Genomic DNA, 20,284 nt, shown 5'->3' with positions numbered 1-20,284 from the left:
TTTTTTCAGAGTGATCCAGAGTTTATTCAGTGGAAGAAAGAATTAACGGAAGCCTTCAATGAGGCTCAGAGGGTCCTGCGGAGAGCCCCTAAGGTGCTGAATAAGTCACGTTCAGCAGTGGTAGAGCTGACCAAACCCCCTCTCAGCCATAGGAACAGCAATGGGCTTTAGAAGAGAGCACTTGCTTGTGAGTGGGGGAACAGAAACAAGAGACCTGAGGATGGTTTTGTGCAACTACTTCTATATCACCTCGTACGTGGTCCAGCGTGTTGTTATTAGTTAATTATATGATCCCACAAAACAGGATATATATATATGTATAGATATCTGTATATCTATATCTATATATATGCATACGTGTATGTATATATGAATGTAAGACTTTCAGAGCAGTTTGGCTGTTTATTTTCTATTGGAAGTATTGATGAACGAGTGTAGCACCTGTTAACTGCAACCACAGTGATCGCTGTGGTTAATGAGCCAACTCCACAGGAATGGACTGGAGGATGTTGCCAAATAATTTTGGAGAATTTATTTTGTCATGCGTCATTGCGCCCTGGTGGTGTTCTTTGCTTCATATCGGAGGGTCAAAGGAACTTTCACATACAAAGCAACTGGTTGACTGGACGTGCGTTTCAGTCACTGATTCGCTCAACTTTAATTTGCTCCTGGACTCCAGCATATCACAAAGGACATTGACACATATCGGTGGTCCGTCCGTCCGTCGACATGGTTCCTCTGCTATCAACATGTAATTTGGTGACATGTTCGGTCACCATTGCGCCGTGTGCCAATCATCATCATCATCATCATCATCACCTGTCCTGGGTTTCTCTCAGCGTTTCGAACTTAGTGTCTTGCCTCATATCTCTACCAGCTACTACTTTTCATATGTGCCCAATATTGGGTGACTGTAGACATCATTTGGAAGACGGATTATTTTATCTCCATGGTAACCAGGTGCCAATTCATTTCTTGGTTTCCAGAGCAGTTACATTTGATTCTAGTTACACAGACTGTGAAAAACAATGGTGCGTTGGTGCTTAATTCCCTCCACCCTGTCTCATATCCCTGCTGATTGTAACGTTTCTATGAAAGACAAGAGAATGATTGCGACCACACTGGATTACCAGATTTCCAATGTGTTAATACCGCTATCTCTCAGCAGTTGTTAAGTTTTCATGGCTACTTGGATGTTGCTTTGTGGCCTGTTTTATTGATAGGATTTCACAGGTTGCTAGGTGACAACACTGTCACACTTCATTGTCAAGTTTCCATGGATAACGAATGACAATATATGGCTCAGTGTGTTTTGCTAAGTGTCTATGGTTACAGGATATATAACTAGTTACTGATTCATGCCCTAATCTGCTTCTGTGATGCCTGGTTCCAGCCATAGACTATTCTGCTACTGTTGGGCAGTTTTCAGTTACTGTACATAATTCGATGCTGATCTACAGATTTAGTTTGTTCCTGGCTTCCCTCAACACAAATATTGATCCAGAATGACTGGACTCCATTCCATCATTAACTACTTATCATAGTTTGAAGGAGTTTGAAATCATTGTGTTGATGGGATATCGACCCACACTCCATCCTGAATCCTTTACTTCAGTGCAATAAAAATATTTAGGAATCCCTGCATTCTACAACACTTCTGATCCACATAGCACATAATTTGTTTGTAAAGTCTTTGCCCCGTTCCCACCATGAAGTGCAAAGTGCCAATGGACTTTACAAATTAACGAAGATTTAAAACAATGATTTAAGAGAGAGTAAAATATTTATCATAGATATTACTGTGCAAGTGTACATATGTTTAAAAAAACTAATATACCAAGAATTCATGATAACAATGAGAAAATCTTAAAATGGTGATTACGTAGCATGAGTTGCTTTATCAACATGTCTTCTATGAACAGTGACAATGTATTATTACATCTTAATAATTGATCAGTTGCAACAAGGGTCAGCTATTAATCCGAATTTAGGGAGCAACATCAACTCTTTTTTTTGTTGTATTTTGTTTTAGTTACAGTACCACTAAAATGTTTAAACCTCATATTTTGACTGTAAAAAATACAACGGTGGTGTGTATAGTATTTTCTGGTTACATTTGCGTTTTGGACTACTACATTTAGTGCGTACTGAAAAATAATAATAACAAGGACAGGATTTGGCTCAAAATGTACCACAACCATTGCCGTGGCTTACTGCTTTAATAGAAGGGAGGTTCAAAGAACAGAGAAACCAAAATGTTTGGAAAATATGAGAGGACTGATACCTGAACAGATTGATATCTTAATAATGAGTTCACTTGCTACATCAAATGATGACATTGGCTTCTTCTTTAAACCAATGTTGGATATTTGTCAGAAGGGCTCATGGTTGAATCCAAAGAGGAATTTAGGTGCCAATTGTGAATTTAACTAATTGGCTGAATGAAATCTAGTAAACATTTCTCACCCTTCAGAAATCTGCTTCTGCCCCATTTTATCTTCCCATTTTCCTGTTTCCTCTTTTCTCCCTCCCAGCTGCCCATCTGCCATATCCCTCAAATAGGCACACACTGATTTATTCTATTCCTCAGTCACTCAATGTTGAAATAGTATTAGTGCTCAATTATTCAGACAGATGATAGTTATATTTTTCTCATAAATTGAAAATACTTTAAGACTTTTGTAATATCATTACATTTGAACATTATGAAGAGGATACCGATGTTAATAATTTCTTTCTTAAAAAGAGATATACACACATTCAATCTTACGAGATCTCCTTACATAAAAAAAGCATGCAAGTACAAAATAATGTCAACTGATTCAACCTATTAGTTTTACAAACCAACTATCCCCTAATTTTACATTGTTGCAGGAGCTGTATTTGATAATGCACTTTAATTTTCATGGTTCTATTTTTTGTTCAGAAATTATTAATTTATTCTGAATATTAAGCTTTATCAAAGGTATAGTGGAGGAAAGTTGTGTTGATATAGAAGATTAGCCATGATCTTGATTGGCAGAGCAGGAAAGAGGAGTCAGATGGCTGAGTTTACGAAGTAACTCCTTACTGTCCTACCCTTTAATCTATTTTCCCAGTTCTCCTTAGCCAAGTCCATCTTGTGCCATTCTGATTACCCTTATTTAAGCTTAGGACAGTAGTTTCAGACCTAAGTAGTTTTACCTTCAAACTGAATTTAAAGTTTCACTGTGCTATGATCATTCTTTTATTTGGGATTCTTTACTGTGAGGTTATTCATTAAGTAATCCAGTTGCATTACAGAATAATACACCTAAAGTTACCTGCACCCTGGTTCCTAAACATAGTGCTCTGAGAAGCCATCTTGAATAAACTCAATGAACTCATCTTCAAGGCTACTCCTGACAATTTAAATTTGTCCAACCCATTCTTTTTACAGAATCTTCTTATAAGCCCCCATTATTTCTTAATTTATATTCTGTCCTACAATACAGCTACTGTTAAAGAGACTATTTGTACTCTTGTCAATAACTTCTTCCCCGTACTGTATCTTATCAATATTGATTGTGCACCATATGCTTCTGAGACAATTTCATTTTCAACAGTTGCAGTGATATTATGTTTTATTAACTGAACCATCCAATCCCTTTTCCTTGTTATATGAACTTCAAAGATGCCAAATATTTCTGTATCTTCATTTCCAAGCCTTGATTGCTTTTCATACCACCTCAGTAAGATTGCATATCCATATATTTGCTGTATATTTGTGCTGTAAACTCATCTATCTTATTTCCAATGCTGCATGCATTTAGACAAAGAGTATTTCATTTTACCTTATTATTCATCCCCATGATGCTGTACTAATCCTCATATCTCTGATCAACAATTGTCAGCAATAATTGCCCTTTCTGCTGCACCATCTCAACAGTTACACATTCTTCTGCTGTATTTTCCTCTTTCTGTGCTCAATAACAAGCTGGATGGTAGTAAGATTACTATTTTGAAGTCCTGCCTTTTGACCCCCTTTACCTGTAGGACCACATCCCTCTTCCTCCTTTGTCATCTGACCATGACACGGTGAGGTTCATACGATAAATGCGTTAATCAGATATTAATAATTCACAGTGCAAGTATTATGTGTTAAATATATGACTAACAGGAAGTTGAAAAATAATCTCAGAACATCAGAGGTGATAAAATTACATTTTGGGCATTCAATTCCCTATTTGGAGGTCACATGCAGCCAGTTTTGTGACGAATTCCAAGCATATATTTTTTTAAAAATCCATCCCTCCAGAGTCACTCCACAAACGTGTTCAAAAGGTGGCCAAAGAAAGGAAAGAAGTTAAAGCTGAATGCATTCAGGTAAATAGTGTATGAGAGTATAAATGAAAACAGTGCTGAAACCTGCAAGATGGTTTGTGAGGCAGCTGTTAAAAAAGATGCTTTATGAAAGATATCTAAGCTGAGATTTGTGAAGTTAAGGACTTCAGTTAATGGAAGAAGTACAAAAACTAACCTTTTCCAGTTAATAGAAAAACTTAAGAGATATCTGTAATTTGAAAATATCCTTAAACCAGGGCAGTGGAAAGATAGACCATGCTATTAACGTAATCTTCAATGTAACTATTAAAACTGTTATAATTCCTTAGTATCTCCTGATAGCAATCACGCAAGCTTGGGTGCGATTTCTCAGATGTTGAGAAACCAATTGCATCCTGCTCAGATGACTAACCATTGTGTTCTCTCTAACCCAACTTAAATTTTTATACAGTATTCTTACTGATTTTTATCTTGTGAATGTGCCCTCACAAGGCACAATACTGACATTGCATAAGAATCAACACTCTCAAACACTGCCAATAAACTTTCAGTTAATGAAGTCTTGGTTAACCTGGATTTAAGTTTAGGCTAAAGGCGCTTAAAAACAAATGGAAATCACTGCCGACAGTGATTTCTGTTTATTTTCCCAGCTGGAATGGAGTTGGTCCTGATATTCCTTTATTGCTTGGTTTATCCACATTGATCCTCCTTCCATCATATTTTAAATACTTTTTACTTCAAGATTTCATTGATTTCCAATAATTGGTCATTATTGCTAATCTAAATTTTCTTGAAAGAGAACTCGTATATGTTTTTCAAATTTTAGATGTTACGCATATAATTTCCAATAACAAACATTCTTAGTCATTTTGTGACTAATAAGTAGATGTAAATGTTATTTAGCAGATTTTTATATTTTAATATCTTTTAATATATTTCCGTTTTTAAGTGGATTTGTTTTGATATCACTGTCCAGGTAGTTTAGGTGAAATGTTTAGGTACAGCTGCAGGGAGGTCAGAATTTCCGGTGATATCAGACTCTGGTCCTGCCGATGCATAATCTGAATTTGTTCATTGAGTTAGTACTGTTTAATTAATTGTGAAATTTGATGACAAGGGGAGAAATGTTGTTGAGGGAGTGGAAATAATTGTGTGTGAAAATGGCAGGTTTATAAATATTATTTGAAATTGCAAAAAAAGTACAGATAATTAAAAAGTACTTTACATGGGCATGTTTCCTCGTCTCTTACAGGATCTAGCACCTGTTTTGTTATCTGCTAAAGTATTCTGGGCTATAGCCGCCATACCAAAATCTATTGGCCAGTTTACTGAAGAAAACATTTTTAAAGTTTGTCCACTAAAATGAATGAGTACATTTAAGAGTCATGGTAGGAAAGAAAAGTAGCACATTTCATGTTGAAGGATACAAGTGTCACCCAGGTGGAATCCTCCAATTTGTCAGAAAATTGTTATTTTTGTCTCCTCTTCCCTAGTGATTACTGCAATCCTTTTTAATGAAGGGGAATAAACCATATCATCTTCACATTCTAACCTCATTCCCAAAGAACATTACCTCTACTTTCTAGGAAGAAAACCAAGTTACCTTCAAGCCACAGTCTAATCATAGATTCATTCTGGGATCCACAACCGCCTGCTTTACCTTACTCACCAGCTGCCAGTGACCTACCTTGTTAACGCTGTACATGGAGTTATGGTGCTCAGATTACTCTGCTGCTATACGGTACTTGCTATTACCCTGCATGCTGGGACATCTATTTGTTTAAATTATAATTTTAAAATAAGTGGTCAAACCTGAGATGAATTTTACTATAAACCATGATTTAGGAAAGGGCTATCAAATAAAGAGAAGGTTGTCATTGCTGAAATGCTGGAATTAATAAACAGTTTAGTCAGCACCTGTAAACTCAATATATAGGTTACGGTTTGTGTGATAAATGTTTATCATCAGTTCAGAGCATTAACATTAAAGAAGATTCAGTACAAATATACAGTAAAATGATAAAATGTTTCCCTGCACTGAGTTAAAATTCATAAAGATGTAATTTCAAAGCTTTATCATTGGTCTTTAAATTCTGAAATGCAAATAATCCCACTGGCTGCCATGCGGATTGTTCTAATTCCTCCGAGTGACATACACTTTTGAACAATCATTCAAATTTCAAAACTACTCATACTTATCTTACTTCTATTTACTGATAAATAAAGCTGGATAAATAAAGAATTTGTAAAAATCAAATTTATCTATGGAACCCTCAGAAAATGTAGCTCTTCCTGTTGTTCATTTCATTTGGCTGCCTTGCATCCTGTCAATACTTCTCACAGGTTGGCAAATGTACATGCATGCTTATTATTGTCACATGTACTGAGATACAATGACTTCCAATTATTGATGAGGCAAATTCTGTGGAAGTAGTATATAAGTCTGAAAGGCAATGTGGGAGTTAACAGAATCAAAATGTGAGGAAAAATAAGCAGCCATCTGTTCCTTCAGTGGTATTTCTGAAGGTTTTAAATCTGTGATTTAGCCAAATGAGCTCTCCTTCAACTTGCACAAACTCAATTACAAGTTTTATTTCTTTAAAAAAAGAGCCAAAAGTTAGTCTGGAATAATTTTCACTCACAGGCATAGCAAGTGGATGCTAACTCCAAACAAGTAAGCACTATGAGTTACATATCTAAGTAAGTGCTTCCCTTCTCCATGTTTACTCTTTTATCATATAATACTCCTTATTCATGTAGATCTGCCATGCACAACTATTCCTTCACCCTGCAGGCAGGCAATATAATGGTATCAGTAATCCAGTGACAATCCTGAAAAGTTTACTAAACCAATCACCGAGTCCAAGGAAGTGTGCCAGTACTTTATTAAAAGTCAAATTTTAATTACGTTCTTTGTGAAATTCATATTTTTGGGCCTCTATACTGAAGCAATGATTTATGGCACCAGTTTGTGGTAAATTTTGTGCTTTTTGGGTCTTTGCACAATGAATAAATTGATTCATTCAGAAATTTGTAATTATCATTAGCTCGATAAGGTTTATTTTAACTTTAAAATCGTATTTTTGCACCAGTTTTCAGGGATGTGAAAGAAGCTGCTTTGCATTAATGAGGCTGTCTAAATCGGGTTAATTCCTGTACTTTTTTTACTGCTGAAGAAATGCTTTAAGGATGTATTGGGAGTTGCAGCATTTCTAGTGGTGGCCTACGTGGTTTAAAAGTCAGCTCCTTTATCCCCATTGCTGAACCCAGGGTTCAAAAATCGAGGCTCCATGAAGCAAGGATTAAGCTTGGGTTGGTGGTTGGGGGAAAGAGGGACTATTTCAGGTAGGGAAGATTGTCAGCCATTGTGCTTAAGCAGTTTTCATCATGATTCTTGTATTATTTAACAAATGTGTTTCACATAATTTCTGAGCATGTGTAAGCTTGATCCTGGAGATCCAGCCATGCTCCCATTTATGCCCATGACAATCAACCTGCAGCACATTGGAGGCTCTTGGAAAGAAGCTCCAGGAAATTTGGGCTCAGGGGTGTGCACATTCTATTGTTTATCATTGACGTTTTTGATTTGATTGCAGTTGAATTTCCACAAAGAACGTGGCTGGTTTGTAATCAAGATTGTTTAATTTAAAACAAATGAGAGAACGATCCATTGATAGCGTTTAACTTAGGACATAATTAAAAGAAAATATGTAGAAGTTGTTCGAAGCTCAGTTTGTATCAAGATTGCCCATCATCTAACCCTTTGTCATTTATTTGGGTCAATTATATAACAAAAAAAAAGGTGCAGAGCACCAGGGCTGAAAGGATCCAGGGATAGGCTTGTCTACAGTTGTGTCCAACAGGACACATGCATCAAAAATGTACATGTGGTACAAGCCCACATTAGCCCCCACGAAGATATGCTGCATCTTCAACTTCTATACTGTGCTTGAATTTTAAAAAAAGAAAAAAATGTTTTTTAAGCTTTTGTCTATTGACTGAATCTTGTTGTTATTATGTCAAACAATGTGTATATAGTCTGGAAAAAAAAAGAAGCATCTTATTTACAGAATGTCTGACCTCTTCCCTCCCTTTCTCCCTGTTCGTTGATCCTCCGGTCTTCAATCTGCATCTTTTCCAAAAGTGTCTACCTTACTGTGTAATGGATTCAGCTGTAATTTTTTTTGGTGGCATGAACTTGGATGAACTATCTTCAGTGTAAAATTCAAAATCGGTGGGGGGGTAGGGACAAGAAAGACATGTTATGTTATTTATTTGTGAAACTGTCCGTTTGACATCATTGTGACATTCTGACATTCCAAACTGAACTCTTGTCTGAATTATTACTGTGCATGTGGTCATATTTTATTGCTTCTCTGATTCTTTTGAATCTTATCTGATGTTCTTATGAATTCAAATATGGAGATTCAAACAGACATTATCTCCTCTGGCAGAACACTTAGTAAAGGCAGCATGAAACTAAGCCATACTATAGAACAGGAGGAGACATAAGAGTCCCTCAACTTTGTTCTGCCTCCTGTCATTCAGTGAGGCATGATCAATCCACCTATTTCAGTCTGAGTGCCATTCGCTGGCAAAATCCATCCTTCCCATTTATGTAGATTAATTAAGATAGCATCTGCTACTTTCTTAAGGGGTTCCAAGACATTTCCTCCAAATGGAAATAATGGTTCCATTTCCTGTTTCTGCAGAATGACCTGATCTGAGCCAGTGTGGCAGTTTGGCTTGTAAAAGGAACAAGCCAACATCACCCCTTTGAAGTACTTTCCAGTGATTGCCCTCTGGAAAGCAGATTGTGGGTGTTGTAAAGAATTGGGCTTGATTGTGTATCTTCCTGTTCTGGATATTAAGAGCGGCCACTTAGCTAACTTAGTTGGGGGATGTTAGCCCTTAATGGAATGGTATCCCAGGATTTTTTCAGAAGAGGAGAGAAAAGTGAAAGAAAAGGATTTTGTATACTTCCATATGAAATATGGCATTTTATCATAATAATGCCTGCACCTTTCAAGCTACCATTGGTTTTATAAAGGTGGTATTGATGAGATTTATATTTATAAAGCACCTTATCATGTTGACAAATTTCAGAGAACTTTACCAAATTGATGACTGTTGGAGCTCAGTGACTCATGAATACAATTGTCAGTTTTGTGTACTGAATTAGAAGAGTATTCTGTTTGCAGCTAGCAGGGGTGAAAATGTAATCTTTAAAGTATTAGGCTGCCTGCAATGCAATTCTTCAACTTGGTCCATGGATCACTTGCACTGCCTATTAATTTAGGCGGCAATAATCCTGTTTAAAATTATTACCAGGCCACATTTCGACAAAAGTAAGTGCTAATCTAATTGGCAAATGGATACTATTCTCCCTCATTTAAAATTGAAGTGTTAATACATTCAAGCTCCTTCCACCTTTGTCCCACAACTGTTAGTCTACTTGTTTGTTGAAACTCATCTTCATTTGTTGTGTACTTCGTTTCAGAATTTAAATGCTGCACCATTCATCACATCAATGTTTCTTATTTCAATCTTCAGCAGAATGAGTTGAAATCCTTTTTTCAATATCCTCCATGTTAGCACAAATGCAACACCATAGTTTCCATTTTGTTGAGCTGTATATTTCAATAAATCATTTCATATTTTTTCACTAAGGTAATGGTTCTTGTAAAGAGAGATTGTGCTTATTGTTACTCAGGGTTGTTATTTTCAATTAACACTCTAAAAGAAGCATACATACTTTTGAAAGACATTGTTAGTGAATGTAATCATCATAGTTTACGCTCACCATGCCAGCGTTTGTTCTTAATAAGAGTTTGCACTCTTTATAGAAGTGTTTTGCTGTGTAGCACAGCACAAGACTGGGAATTTGTTTACATTAATTTCAATATTATGAAGGTTTACAATTGCAGATTACTAGTTTTATAAGAAATGGAAATGGTCAGTTTTGCCACCCATGTGATTAGCAATATTTCTCAGATTTTGCTATTGCTAGCAGCAGCTTCTAGGGAAGATTCGGTTGCCGGGATGAGATTGTAATCTACCAACAACAGGGAAGTTTGGACTAATAAATAATTCTGTAGCTCACATTAATCAGATCCTGCCTTTCCCTATTGTACAACACAAAGTCAAGTAATGTACCTCTGTAAAATTAGTGATACCCAAAACTTAATGAGCTGACACCATTAAAGCTTATGGGACCAAAGCAGAAGGCAACAGGTCGAAAAATAGATATCAAAAGGAGGTAAAACATTGCGCAACAGGAGGATGCCTGCCTTTATCACTTTTTAGTTAATGTTTCAAATTAGTGAATTTCGCTGAAACAATAGCATGGAAGGTCACGATTAAATAGACACAATCATTCATCTGGATGTTAAGTAATTAAAATGTCAACTTGAGTACAAATGGTTTAGATTGACAGCCCAGTGTGTCAAAGGAGGAACCGCTTTTCATATGATTCATTAGTTGCCTCAAACAAAAACATGGCACCGTTGCAAAGGGAAATTAACCCCTATGTCTTCAACTCATTTCACTAAAATAGATATTTTCGTTGTCCTGTTTGTAAAAGTTCTACCCTTGGAAATGGGCCGCCATACTTTCTATTATTGCAATATTTCACAAAGTAAGCTGCTTTGGAGCATAGAAAGGAGATGAATGGTACTCTATAACAGAATATGTTTTATACTGTGGATGAAATTCCTGACAGTAAAATTCCTAGTTTTACCTGGTGTAAGGATTGTGTGCAGGGTAGAAATAAATATATTGTGTCCACAAGGATGTTATTACATCAACCTGCTGCAATCTGGTAACTAGTACAGTAGAGTGGTGCAGAGACTGCAAGACATGCCTCTCCCTTATCCACTCTGCTCCCAATGGAGTAAATGTACCTTCTGGAGCCAGTTACCGTTGTCTCTTTTAGCCCTAAATGGGAATGGATCCTATTTTCTAAACTAGTGAAAATATTGCTGGAGCTTTTTAAGAGGGGAATTCTGAGGAGACCCTGAAAAATCATCAGACTCACAGGAATATTGGGGCCTGTATTAGTTTTTATTCTTTTTTCTTGATTTTATGACTATACAGTATCCCTAAACCAAGCAGTTTCAAGAGGTAACACAGCTCTGATTATCTTGATGTTTGCTTCTTTCAGACTATCAGTATCTGATCTTCACTTGGAGGTGATTGGGGATTGATAATTGGAGCGTACCAGATATAAATAAACATATGCAGTAAACTTCCCATTCTGCCTTGGTCTATCACTAACTAGTCTGGGAAACTAGATTGAGATTAATTATGATATTAGTATAAATAATGCAAATGTTTATGAATCATGAATGGGGCCCAGTGAAAGGGAAATAAGGGACAATTCAGTTGTCTGCCGAGGGAGTTCAGGCACTGTCCAACAGACATGCATTCGGAACACTGAATTGTGACATTTTAGCTCTAAATTGAAAGAGCAGGGAAACTTCAACCTTAACTGATTAGAGAAATAAACATGGTGCAAATGTGGAGGTCACTGTTTTTTGAATAAAAATATTGTGCCCTGTAGGTATAGATGACAGAAGGAATTATCTTATTGTGCAACAATTATGTCAGTAATTAAGGCTATGAAGCTGCCTTTATATATTTGGGTGTTGCCTGATGGATGCCAGGTAAACCATTGGCACCTTCCTCAATAAACATTAACCATTTTCCATTGTGGCCTATTGAAATTGTATACAATGACTTCAGAGCTTCACAGCCTATGAGAAAAGTAATCACAATTGTTCCATTGGCTGTGAAGAATTTAATGATCAAATTGCGTTTATTGTTTTGACTGAGGGATAACTTGACTAATTGTCTATGAGAACTCCCTTGTCCTTCTCCGAACAGGACAAGGTAGCATCAGATTCAAATGATATGGCAGTCTAAGACTTGTTTAACATTATGTTGAACAGAATTATGGGAAGTACTCATTGGAGTTCATGGACTGCAACCTCCTTACTCAAGGTAAGAACTCTTCAACAGGATAAAGGCTAATAGGAGAAGGAGCTTTAGATCCATGCAGTGAGCATCTAGACTGAGAACGCCTGGTACTAACAATTATCAGCGTGACTGATTTGATACCAAGAAGACAGTGTTAGGCCTAATATAGTTACAAAACCAAGTATAAACAAAACAAAAAATATTAACAAGTGAAAAATAATAAATCATAATCAGGAAAGTTGCCTATTAATATTTAATTTCCTTATTCCATTCTTAGAAATCATGGCTTCAAGCACCTCTTGCAATTTAATTACATATAGTAATTTTTCATTGCATTGTGTCTATTCCATTAAATGCCCCACTCTCTCCATGTCTCTTCTAACCTGTTCTCATTTTACTAGTGCACCTCTATCTGAGATTGCAACAATTAATCACACTCATGACCAATGTCCATACTTTGTGGTTCTCCATATCCACAATAGTCTCATTGAACCCATGTCTTGCAGGAGAAAGTAAAGAAAAATAAATTTATTTATATGGAACTTTTACACTTCACACCCAATGAAGCGTTGAAATCTGTAGCTTAGGAAATACAGCATCCAGCTTCTATAACACAAAATCTGCTGGAGGATCTCAGTCGGCCAAGCAGCATCAGCTAATGCTGGAGGTTGGAACTGTGGTAGATTTTGTGCTGGTCCAGTTTCCAGCACCTGCAGTCTTGTGTATCCACTTTGTACATGCAGAGTACAACTAAGCAACAAACTGAATGACCAGTGATGTTGGTTTGCACTAAATAATTGCACTGGACAGTGGGGATAACACCTTAATCTTCTTGCTGTTTTTTTTTGGTGAGACAAAATGGGTCGTTCACTCAGAATTTCAATTAAAATACTTCACTTCCAATATTCACCATCCTTTACAGCTAAGCCGAGTGGTCACCCTTGATCTTATGCTCAAGTATTTGGAGTGGCACTTGAACAGATACTGACTCAAAGATATGAGTACTTGTCAATTAGACAAAGCTAACACTGAATGTGTAAACCAAGAAAGATGGAATAAAAGGCAGTGAGGAGGAGGTTAAGCTGTGTATCATTTCATATATGAATGACAGTATCAATTTTTATGAACTTTCATCAGTAAGTGGGTGTATTTGGATAACTACCTGGAGAGTTTTGCAAATGATGAAACCTTTAGGTACTGACGTGATTGCTGGTAATGGAAGGAAATGATAATACTCAGCAAACATGCTGACTGTAGTGGGATGCACACGGCTCAACACTCTGGATAACTTCACAAGTCTCAATCTCAATTTTGGCTAATGTTGTTGAGCATTCCCTCTTTTTGGCTGTCATCTCCTTTTGCCAAAGAAAGGGAATGATCAATAAGTATCCAACCAAGTACCTATTCTGAATTTTCCTTCCTCCCTTGCATTCTCCATGCCGCCTTTACAATAATCTTGGTGTCACTTATGTGCATCCATCAGTTTAAAAACTCTGGACTTCCTCCTCAAACAACACTGCAAATGTCCTAGTGTGACTCAGTGATTCATTCTCCCCTTGTCAATTTAATCCATGATCTTCAATATTGTTCATTGCCTCTTTCTCTTGCACCTTTGCAACCCTTATTTCTTTCTATCCCAGCACACTCAACACGTTTGTGGTGTATTATCTTTTTTTTCCATCACCAGCAATCGTGTCAGTACCCAAAGGTTTCATTATTTGTAAAACTCTCCAGGTAGTCGTCTAAATACACCCACTCACAGATGAAGATCATAAAAATTGATGTTGTTACGGGTATGCAAAATGAAACACAGCTTATCCTCTTCAACCCTGCCTTTTATTCCACCTTTCTTGGTTTATTGCTATTGAAAAAATTACTGATGTTAACCATCACCAAGGCAAGAAACATCCTGTTGTAATTTCAAGAAGAATAATCCATCCAATCCTCACCCACCTCCTCTGTAATTGATTCAGTGATGAGTTCAGTATGCTTATTCACTTAGTCATATTTTCCAGATTGAGCTTTGACTGGATATCTGAAGCATCACGAAAACTATCCACTTTGTCTTCTAAAAATTGCATCATCTTCCTCCTTCATCACAGGATGATGGAAACCCTCTTTCATGCCTTTGTCATCTCTAGGTTTCACTTCTCTGATGCAACTGATTTCACACCCCCATTTGCACCATCCCACAAATTTTACAGAATTATTGTGTCACCCTCCTACCCAGCTACAAATTTTAGCTGCCGAAATTTCACTGAAGTAAATCTCACGCCAATGATTTAAACATCCTTGTTGCGTATCTCAATTTCTCTTTGGTCATGCTTCACAGAACCTCGTATTCACAACCTCCAACATTTTTGGACTGAATTATTAGGGATCTTATCCATTACTAATGGACAAATTGGCCTTAAGAACATAGTTCCCTTCATGAAAAACTCTGCCTCTGCACAAGCCTCTCATTTTTTAAATAACAATTCATGTTCATTTACACCAGGCTCTACAACGATAGTTACATCCACTTTCAATAACGTGTTTCCCTATCGCTAGTTAAAGGATTTATATGCACAAGCAAATACCCTGATGTATTCCTGTTCATCCTGCAAGAATTCTAAGGTGTGAGGTGTCATCTCTGAGGTCAGAATCCCAATGAAGCATCCAGGTGATTATAAACCAGTTGCAACATTTGTGTTAAGTATCTGTGAGAATGAAGATACACAGCTCATTAGTCTCTAGTCTCCTGCCACGCTGAGATGCTGGGAAGTGGCTAATTTTGAATCTGACATTCTAAGAATAATGGAATAAGAACACAATTCAGCTCCTGAAATTCTCTCATTCCACCAGAGCAGTTATTTACCACTGAAAGCTCTTTGTTGCCAAAATAATAAAATTGCCATAGTATCTTTTTCATGTATAATTTTATACATGTTTAAATAATGCTATTTTATAACTAAAATCATGGCTGCACTTTGAGAGGAATAGTTCTTGCTTAATGAAAGTGATTTCAAGGCAAGTGACCCTTGTTGCTAGTGACTGTTTGTAACCAGGCTCTGAACAGATAAGATTCGTTTGGCTGATAACCTTAAACTGACCAAATAGTGATGTGTGTTAATGTTTCACAATGATAACAGATGTCCTTGGTTACAGTTGCTAGTCATTTTCATGACAGATGTCAATTCCAATGTGTTTTTGTGTAGTCCTGAATTAGTCAACAAAGATCAAAAATGCTGTGATCACATTCCACACAATCAAACAACAATAATAACTAATGGTGTGTAACTATCTAGTTGCTGTGAGGAGAAAGAATTGTCTTCAAAGGAGAATAGCAAATGTAAAAATCTTGTTCTTGGGAAGCAAAGTGTAAATACATCTGACTTTCCATAGGCCATGGTTTTAGTTTCAGCTATTTGTTTCCACATCACATGAGTTAGAACTTTGGAGGCAGAGACATTCTGCATCATGTTCATTGAAAATATCAACCTATCTGATTTAAGGTTATTATTTTGGATACAGGATGTTTAAAGATGTATGTAAATTGAGCTTTGTATTGCAAATTATCTGCTAAATAATTGTTTGCTTCCATGTAACTAAATATGGTGTAAATAAATTTGATCATTAGTTTTAGCCTGAAAATTTGGTCTTGCAATGTGGTGTTTTATGCCATTTCAAAGAATACCAGAGTACATTGTTGGATGTTCCTAACCTGAGCATTTCAGTATAAGAGAAATCAATAATTGATGGTATTTACTCTAATACAAATGCAGATTTGGGAAAAAGAGACTTTTTTTTTTACAAAGCAGTCATGACTTAAGGACATTCTTAGGCACTGTTCTAAAGTAATTCATTGTGTTCAGAGCAGTCACCATCTTGCTACAGGAGCAACTGTGGAAATGTAGAGTGGAATTAAGCCGGGTGACCAGAGTGGAGGTAGCAGTGACCTTGGGGCTTTGGCCATTCGTGCTGCACATGGTTTCCTACTGAGGTAAATGTGTTCTCAAAACCCATCTTACAGTCTGAGGCAAGGACTGGCCATCATTTCCACAAGTTGGATTGATTTTCATCATTGCAATCAGAATTGCAAGCATCGTTGTAAACTTAGTGACTCTTCATTTGAAATAAAAACTAACTCTTGATTCTGTCCCCATGATGCCGTCTGACATGCAGAGCATTTCTGGCATTTTCTGTTTTATTTCAGATTTCTAGCACCTTTAGTATTTTGCTTTAAGGTTGCATAATGGTGAGGCTGTGTTTAAAGTTAAACATGGCCTCAATAAGTGTCAACATCTTGCACTTACAGTACTTTTTTTTAAGTGGTTAATGAGCAATGATAATTTCATAGTTTGTTATTCCTGCTCTGTAATTGCAATGTTGACATTATTGAGAAAGTTTCAACTAAGCCTAAATCATTGCTAAGCAAAGTCTTAAGGGGGTGTGATTGTCATTGAGTCCTATACTTGCAAACACAAAGGACTAATAACTACCTCTGGCGTGGAATATGAATGAAAATACTTTAAGCCTTTACTGACGCAGCAGTTCTAGCATGTATTGAATGTGCATTTATTCCAACTATATTGAAGGGTTGGGTGAATGATTTAATTAATGATAAATAGGGAAACTAATTTTTATGCCTTGCCTCCAATCTGAAGAAATGCTGCTTGCTTAAGGTAAGGTTCATTCTCAGATAATCTTCTATTCCTTTGTTCAGAACCCGTGTTGCTTAAATGCTATCTTAATGTTGTTAACATTTTCTTTTGAAACAGAAATATCAAGTGATTAACTATGGTTTGAGGATTGAGAAGTCACTACCATGGCTGATTAGGGAGGAGTGGTGTGGCTTTTCTTAGTGGAAGGTCTGAAAGAAGTTAGGTAACTTAAAGGGATCGTTCTCGTGTTTCATTTCCATGCCCAAAATACCAGAATGCTGGAGGAACTCAGAGGATCAGGCAGCATCTGGGGAGGGAAATGGACACGATGTTTTAGGTCGAGACTCTTTAAGGCCTAAAGCATTTGATACTGCCTGACCTGCTGAATTCTTCACGTATTTTACATTTCTTTTCTCCAGTTTCAACATCTACAATTTCTTCTGTCTGACTTAGATTTCCACTGGCAAGTTCAGATCTGCTCAGGGAGTCTCATTTCAATGCCCACTAGAAAATGCATCTCATGATTGTATATAGTGACATATATGTACTTTGGTAATAAATTTACTTTGAACTTTGAAAATGTCACGAACAAAACAATGTCATTAAAACTTATTGAGGCCGAGAACCACATGAACTAATTCTCCAGATAATGCTTTCTACACAGGGAATTAAGTATTTGTTTATTATTATCACATGCACCAAGATGCAGTGAAAAACTTGCCTTTCATACTGTTCACACAGTTCAAATTATTACACAGTGCAATGAGCTAGAATAAGGTAAAACAGTAACAATGTGCATTAAAGTGTAAGAGCTACTGAAAAGGTGCAATGCAGGTAAACAGTAAATTGCAAGATCATGATGAGGTAGATAATGAGGCAAAAAGTCTGTCCTATTGCAGAACAGATCCATTCAAGATGTGGTAATAGCTGTCCTTGAGCCTGGTGGTATGTGCTTTCAATCTTTTGCATCTTCTGCCTTATAGGAGAGGAAGGAAGAGAGAATGTCCAGGGCGGTGGGGTCTTTGATTATGTTGGCTGCTTTACTGAGACAGTGAGAGGTATAGACAGAATCAATAGAGGGGTGGCTGGTTCCTGAGATGTGCTGAGCTGTGTCCACAACTCTCTGCAGTTTCCTGTAGTCACATGCAGAGCAGTTGCCATACCAACCCATGATGCATCCAGACAGAATGCCTTCTATGGTGCACTGATAAAAATTGTGAGGGTCAATGGCAGCATGCCAAGGTCCTGTAGCGGTGTCAATGAGTTTCCTTGGCCATGGCACCTATGTGGTCGGGCCAGCACAGACATTTAGTGATGTTCACTCGAAGGAACTTGGAGCTGCTGATCCTCCTGATCTCAGCACCTCCGATGTAAAGAGGAGTCCCTCCTCCTCTCCTCTCCCCCCTTCCCAAAGTCAATAGGTGACCTGTACTAATATTTACAACAGGGAATACTTGGCTGTATATCTGAGGTGGTATGATTTGGTTCAGAAGCTATTGTAATCATAAACCACTTGGGGGGGAGGAAATCGATTTTAGTGTAATAGTGTTCCTTTGATAATCATAATTATTAGAGGTGTTTTTTGTAGTAACTTGCTGCTCACCAGCTGTGGGTTTTCCTCAGGTTCCAGTGGTGCTTACACTTGCTAAAGTTGAGGCCCTCCTTTGGGTGGGGTCAACCATGGATGTTGGGTCCCTGTTGTCTATGTCATATATAAGTCAGGGCAGTATGACATGGAGAGCAAGCTGTTGCCCATGCAGCAGGCTCCCACCCTCCTCGCAGCTGATGAATCCAAAGAAATGGCAGAGGCCGATACAGTTTGGCACCAGCGCTGTCGCAGGAGTTGCCAGTCAGCGTTGAACTCAACGTAGGACTGCCATGAGTGGGTGTACCTGCAAGGCAGCAGAGGTTTGAGATCAATTTTTGGTTTTCAGGTACCACTAACTCACCTTTGCCCCTTCTCTTGTCAGTAGAAATGCTTCCGTCAGGCTTGGTAGGTAAGCCACACGTGAAGGACAGGAGCTGGACTTGGTTGTCAGAAGCTATTATAGACACATGACACTGGGAGCATTTAATATTTTGTGGGAGCCTATCCCCACTCCTGCCTGTAACAACCTTAAGGACCCTGCTAAAATACCCTTTGCTATAAAACATTTGAGATGTCTAGACATTTTAAAAAGGGCTCGATAGATGGGCCTCTGCCCAAAATGTCAACTGTGTATACTCCTCCGTAGATGCTGCCTAACTTGCTGAGTTCCTCCAGCATTTTGTTTGTGTTGCTCAAGAAATACAAGCCCTTCTTTTCCTTTAAGCTGGGCTACTTGCTCTGCAGAATCTACTCTCTCCTTGGCATTACAGGGGCTGCAAAGGGAAGTGCTATTGGGATAGTCACAAAGGCTGCTGAGTGAGCCTCCAGATGGCTATGGATCAAGTGATGTAACCCGTGGACCAATGCTGCTGGGATACAAGCCGAGGCCTGATCAACCCTGGCTGGGTGATCTGGGCAAGAGTGTCTAATGGTGAAAGACCTGAAACACCAGATGACCCTAGGTTAGATCACTGATGATGTGTGTCAGTGCCTCAGAGGATAAATCTCAGAATCTGAATGAGAGGAATGTGTGCCTTTGATGACAGCAAAACACTTTAAGGCACTTTATAACAGCTTTTCAAAAAACAAAGTTTGACACTGAAAGATCCTTGATCAAAGAGATGTCAAGGTATTGAATAGGTGGCAAAATGATTAACAATATAGAAGAGGTGTTTTTATTGCATATATAACTAAATGGTTGGCGCGTGGCCAAGTTGTTAAGGCGTCGGTCTAGTGATCTGAAGGTCGCTAGTTTGAGCTGAAGCAGCATGTTGCGTCCTTGAGCAAGGCACTTAACCACACATTACTCTGCGACGACACCGGTGCCAAGCTGTATCGGCCCTAGTGCCCTTCCCTTGGACAACATCGGTGGCGTGGAGAGGGGAGACTTGCAGCATGGGCAACTGCAGGTCTTCCATACAACATTGCCTAGGCCTGCGCCCTGGAAACCTTCCAAGGCGCAAATCCATGGTCTCACGAGCCTAACGGATGCCTGTATATAACTAAATGTAGTGTGGCAGGGTGGAAATACGTCTCCATCAAAGGAGGTGTACGGGGTTCCTTCCCTTTGCTAGCCTGCAGGTCACCCTTGGGCAAGGTGTAGCACCTGCTCAGTCCCCTTGCATTCTGAAGCTGCCAGAAGGCAATGCAAAACCACTTCTAATAGAAAAAAATTGCCAAGAACAATCAAGGTTATGGAAAGGCCATGGCCGGCTCCATCATACGACACGGCGCATAACGGTATTTGAGGAAAATGAAATTAAGTCACAGGTAT

At 38.0% G+C, this 20,284-nt stretch overlaps 1 protein-coding gene across 1 annotated transcript in view; it reads left to right on the top strand.

Annotated features, from left to right (window-relative positions):
- grk3 (G protein-coupled receptor kinase 3) overlaps positions 1–13,402 on the top strand; it is a 293,230-nt gene extending 279,828 nt beyond the window's left edge. Inside the window, exon 21 of the mRNA XM_063034576.1 lies at positions 10–13,402. Coding sequence (XP_062890646.1) covers positions 10–171 — 162 coding nt within the window. The 3' untranslated portion in view covers positions 172–13,402. The remainder of the gene's footprint in view (positions 1–9) is intronic.
- The last annotated feature ends 6,882 nt before the right edge of the window (positions 13,403–20,284 follow it).

Source organism: Mobula hypostoma, chromosome 27 (assembly GCF_963921235.1).
Source record: "Mobula hypostoma chromosome 27, sMobHyp1.1, whole genome shotgun sequence".
NCBI classification, from domain to species: domain Eukaryota; kingdom Metazoa; phylum Chordata; class Chondrichthyes; order Myliobatiformes; family Myliobatidae; genus Mobula; species Mobula hypostoma.
The sequence above is the reverse complement of the archived record's forward strand: the minus strand, read 5'-3'. Positions and strand labels throughout refer to the sequence as shown.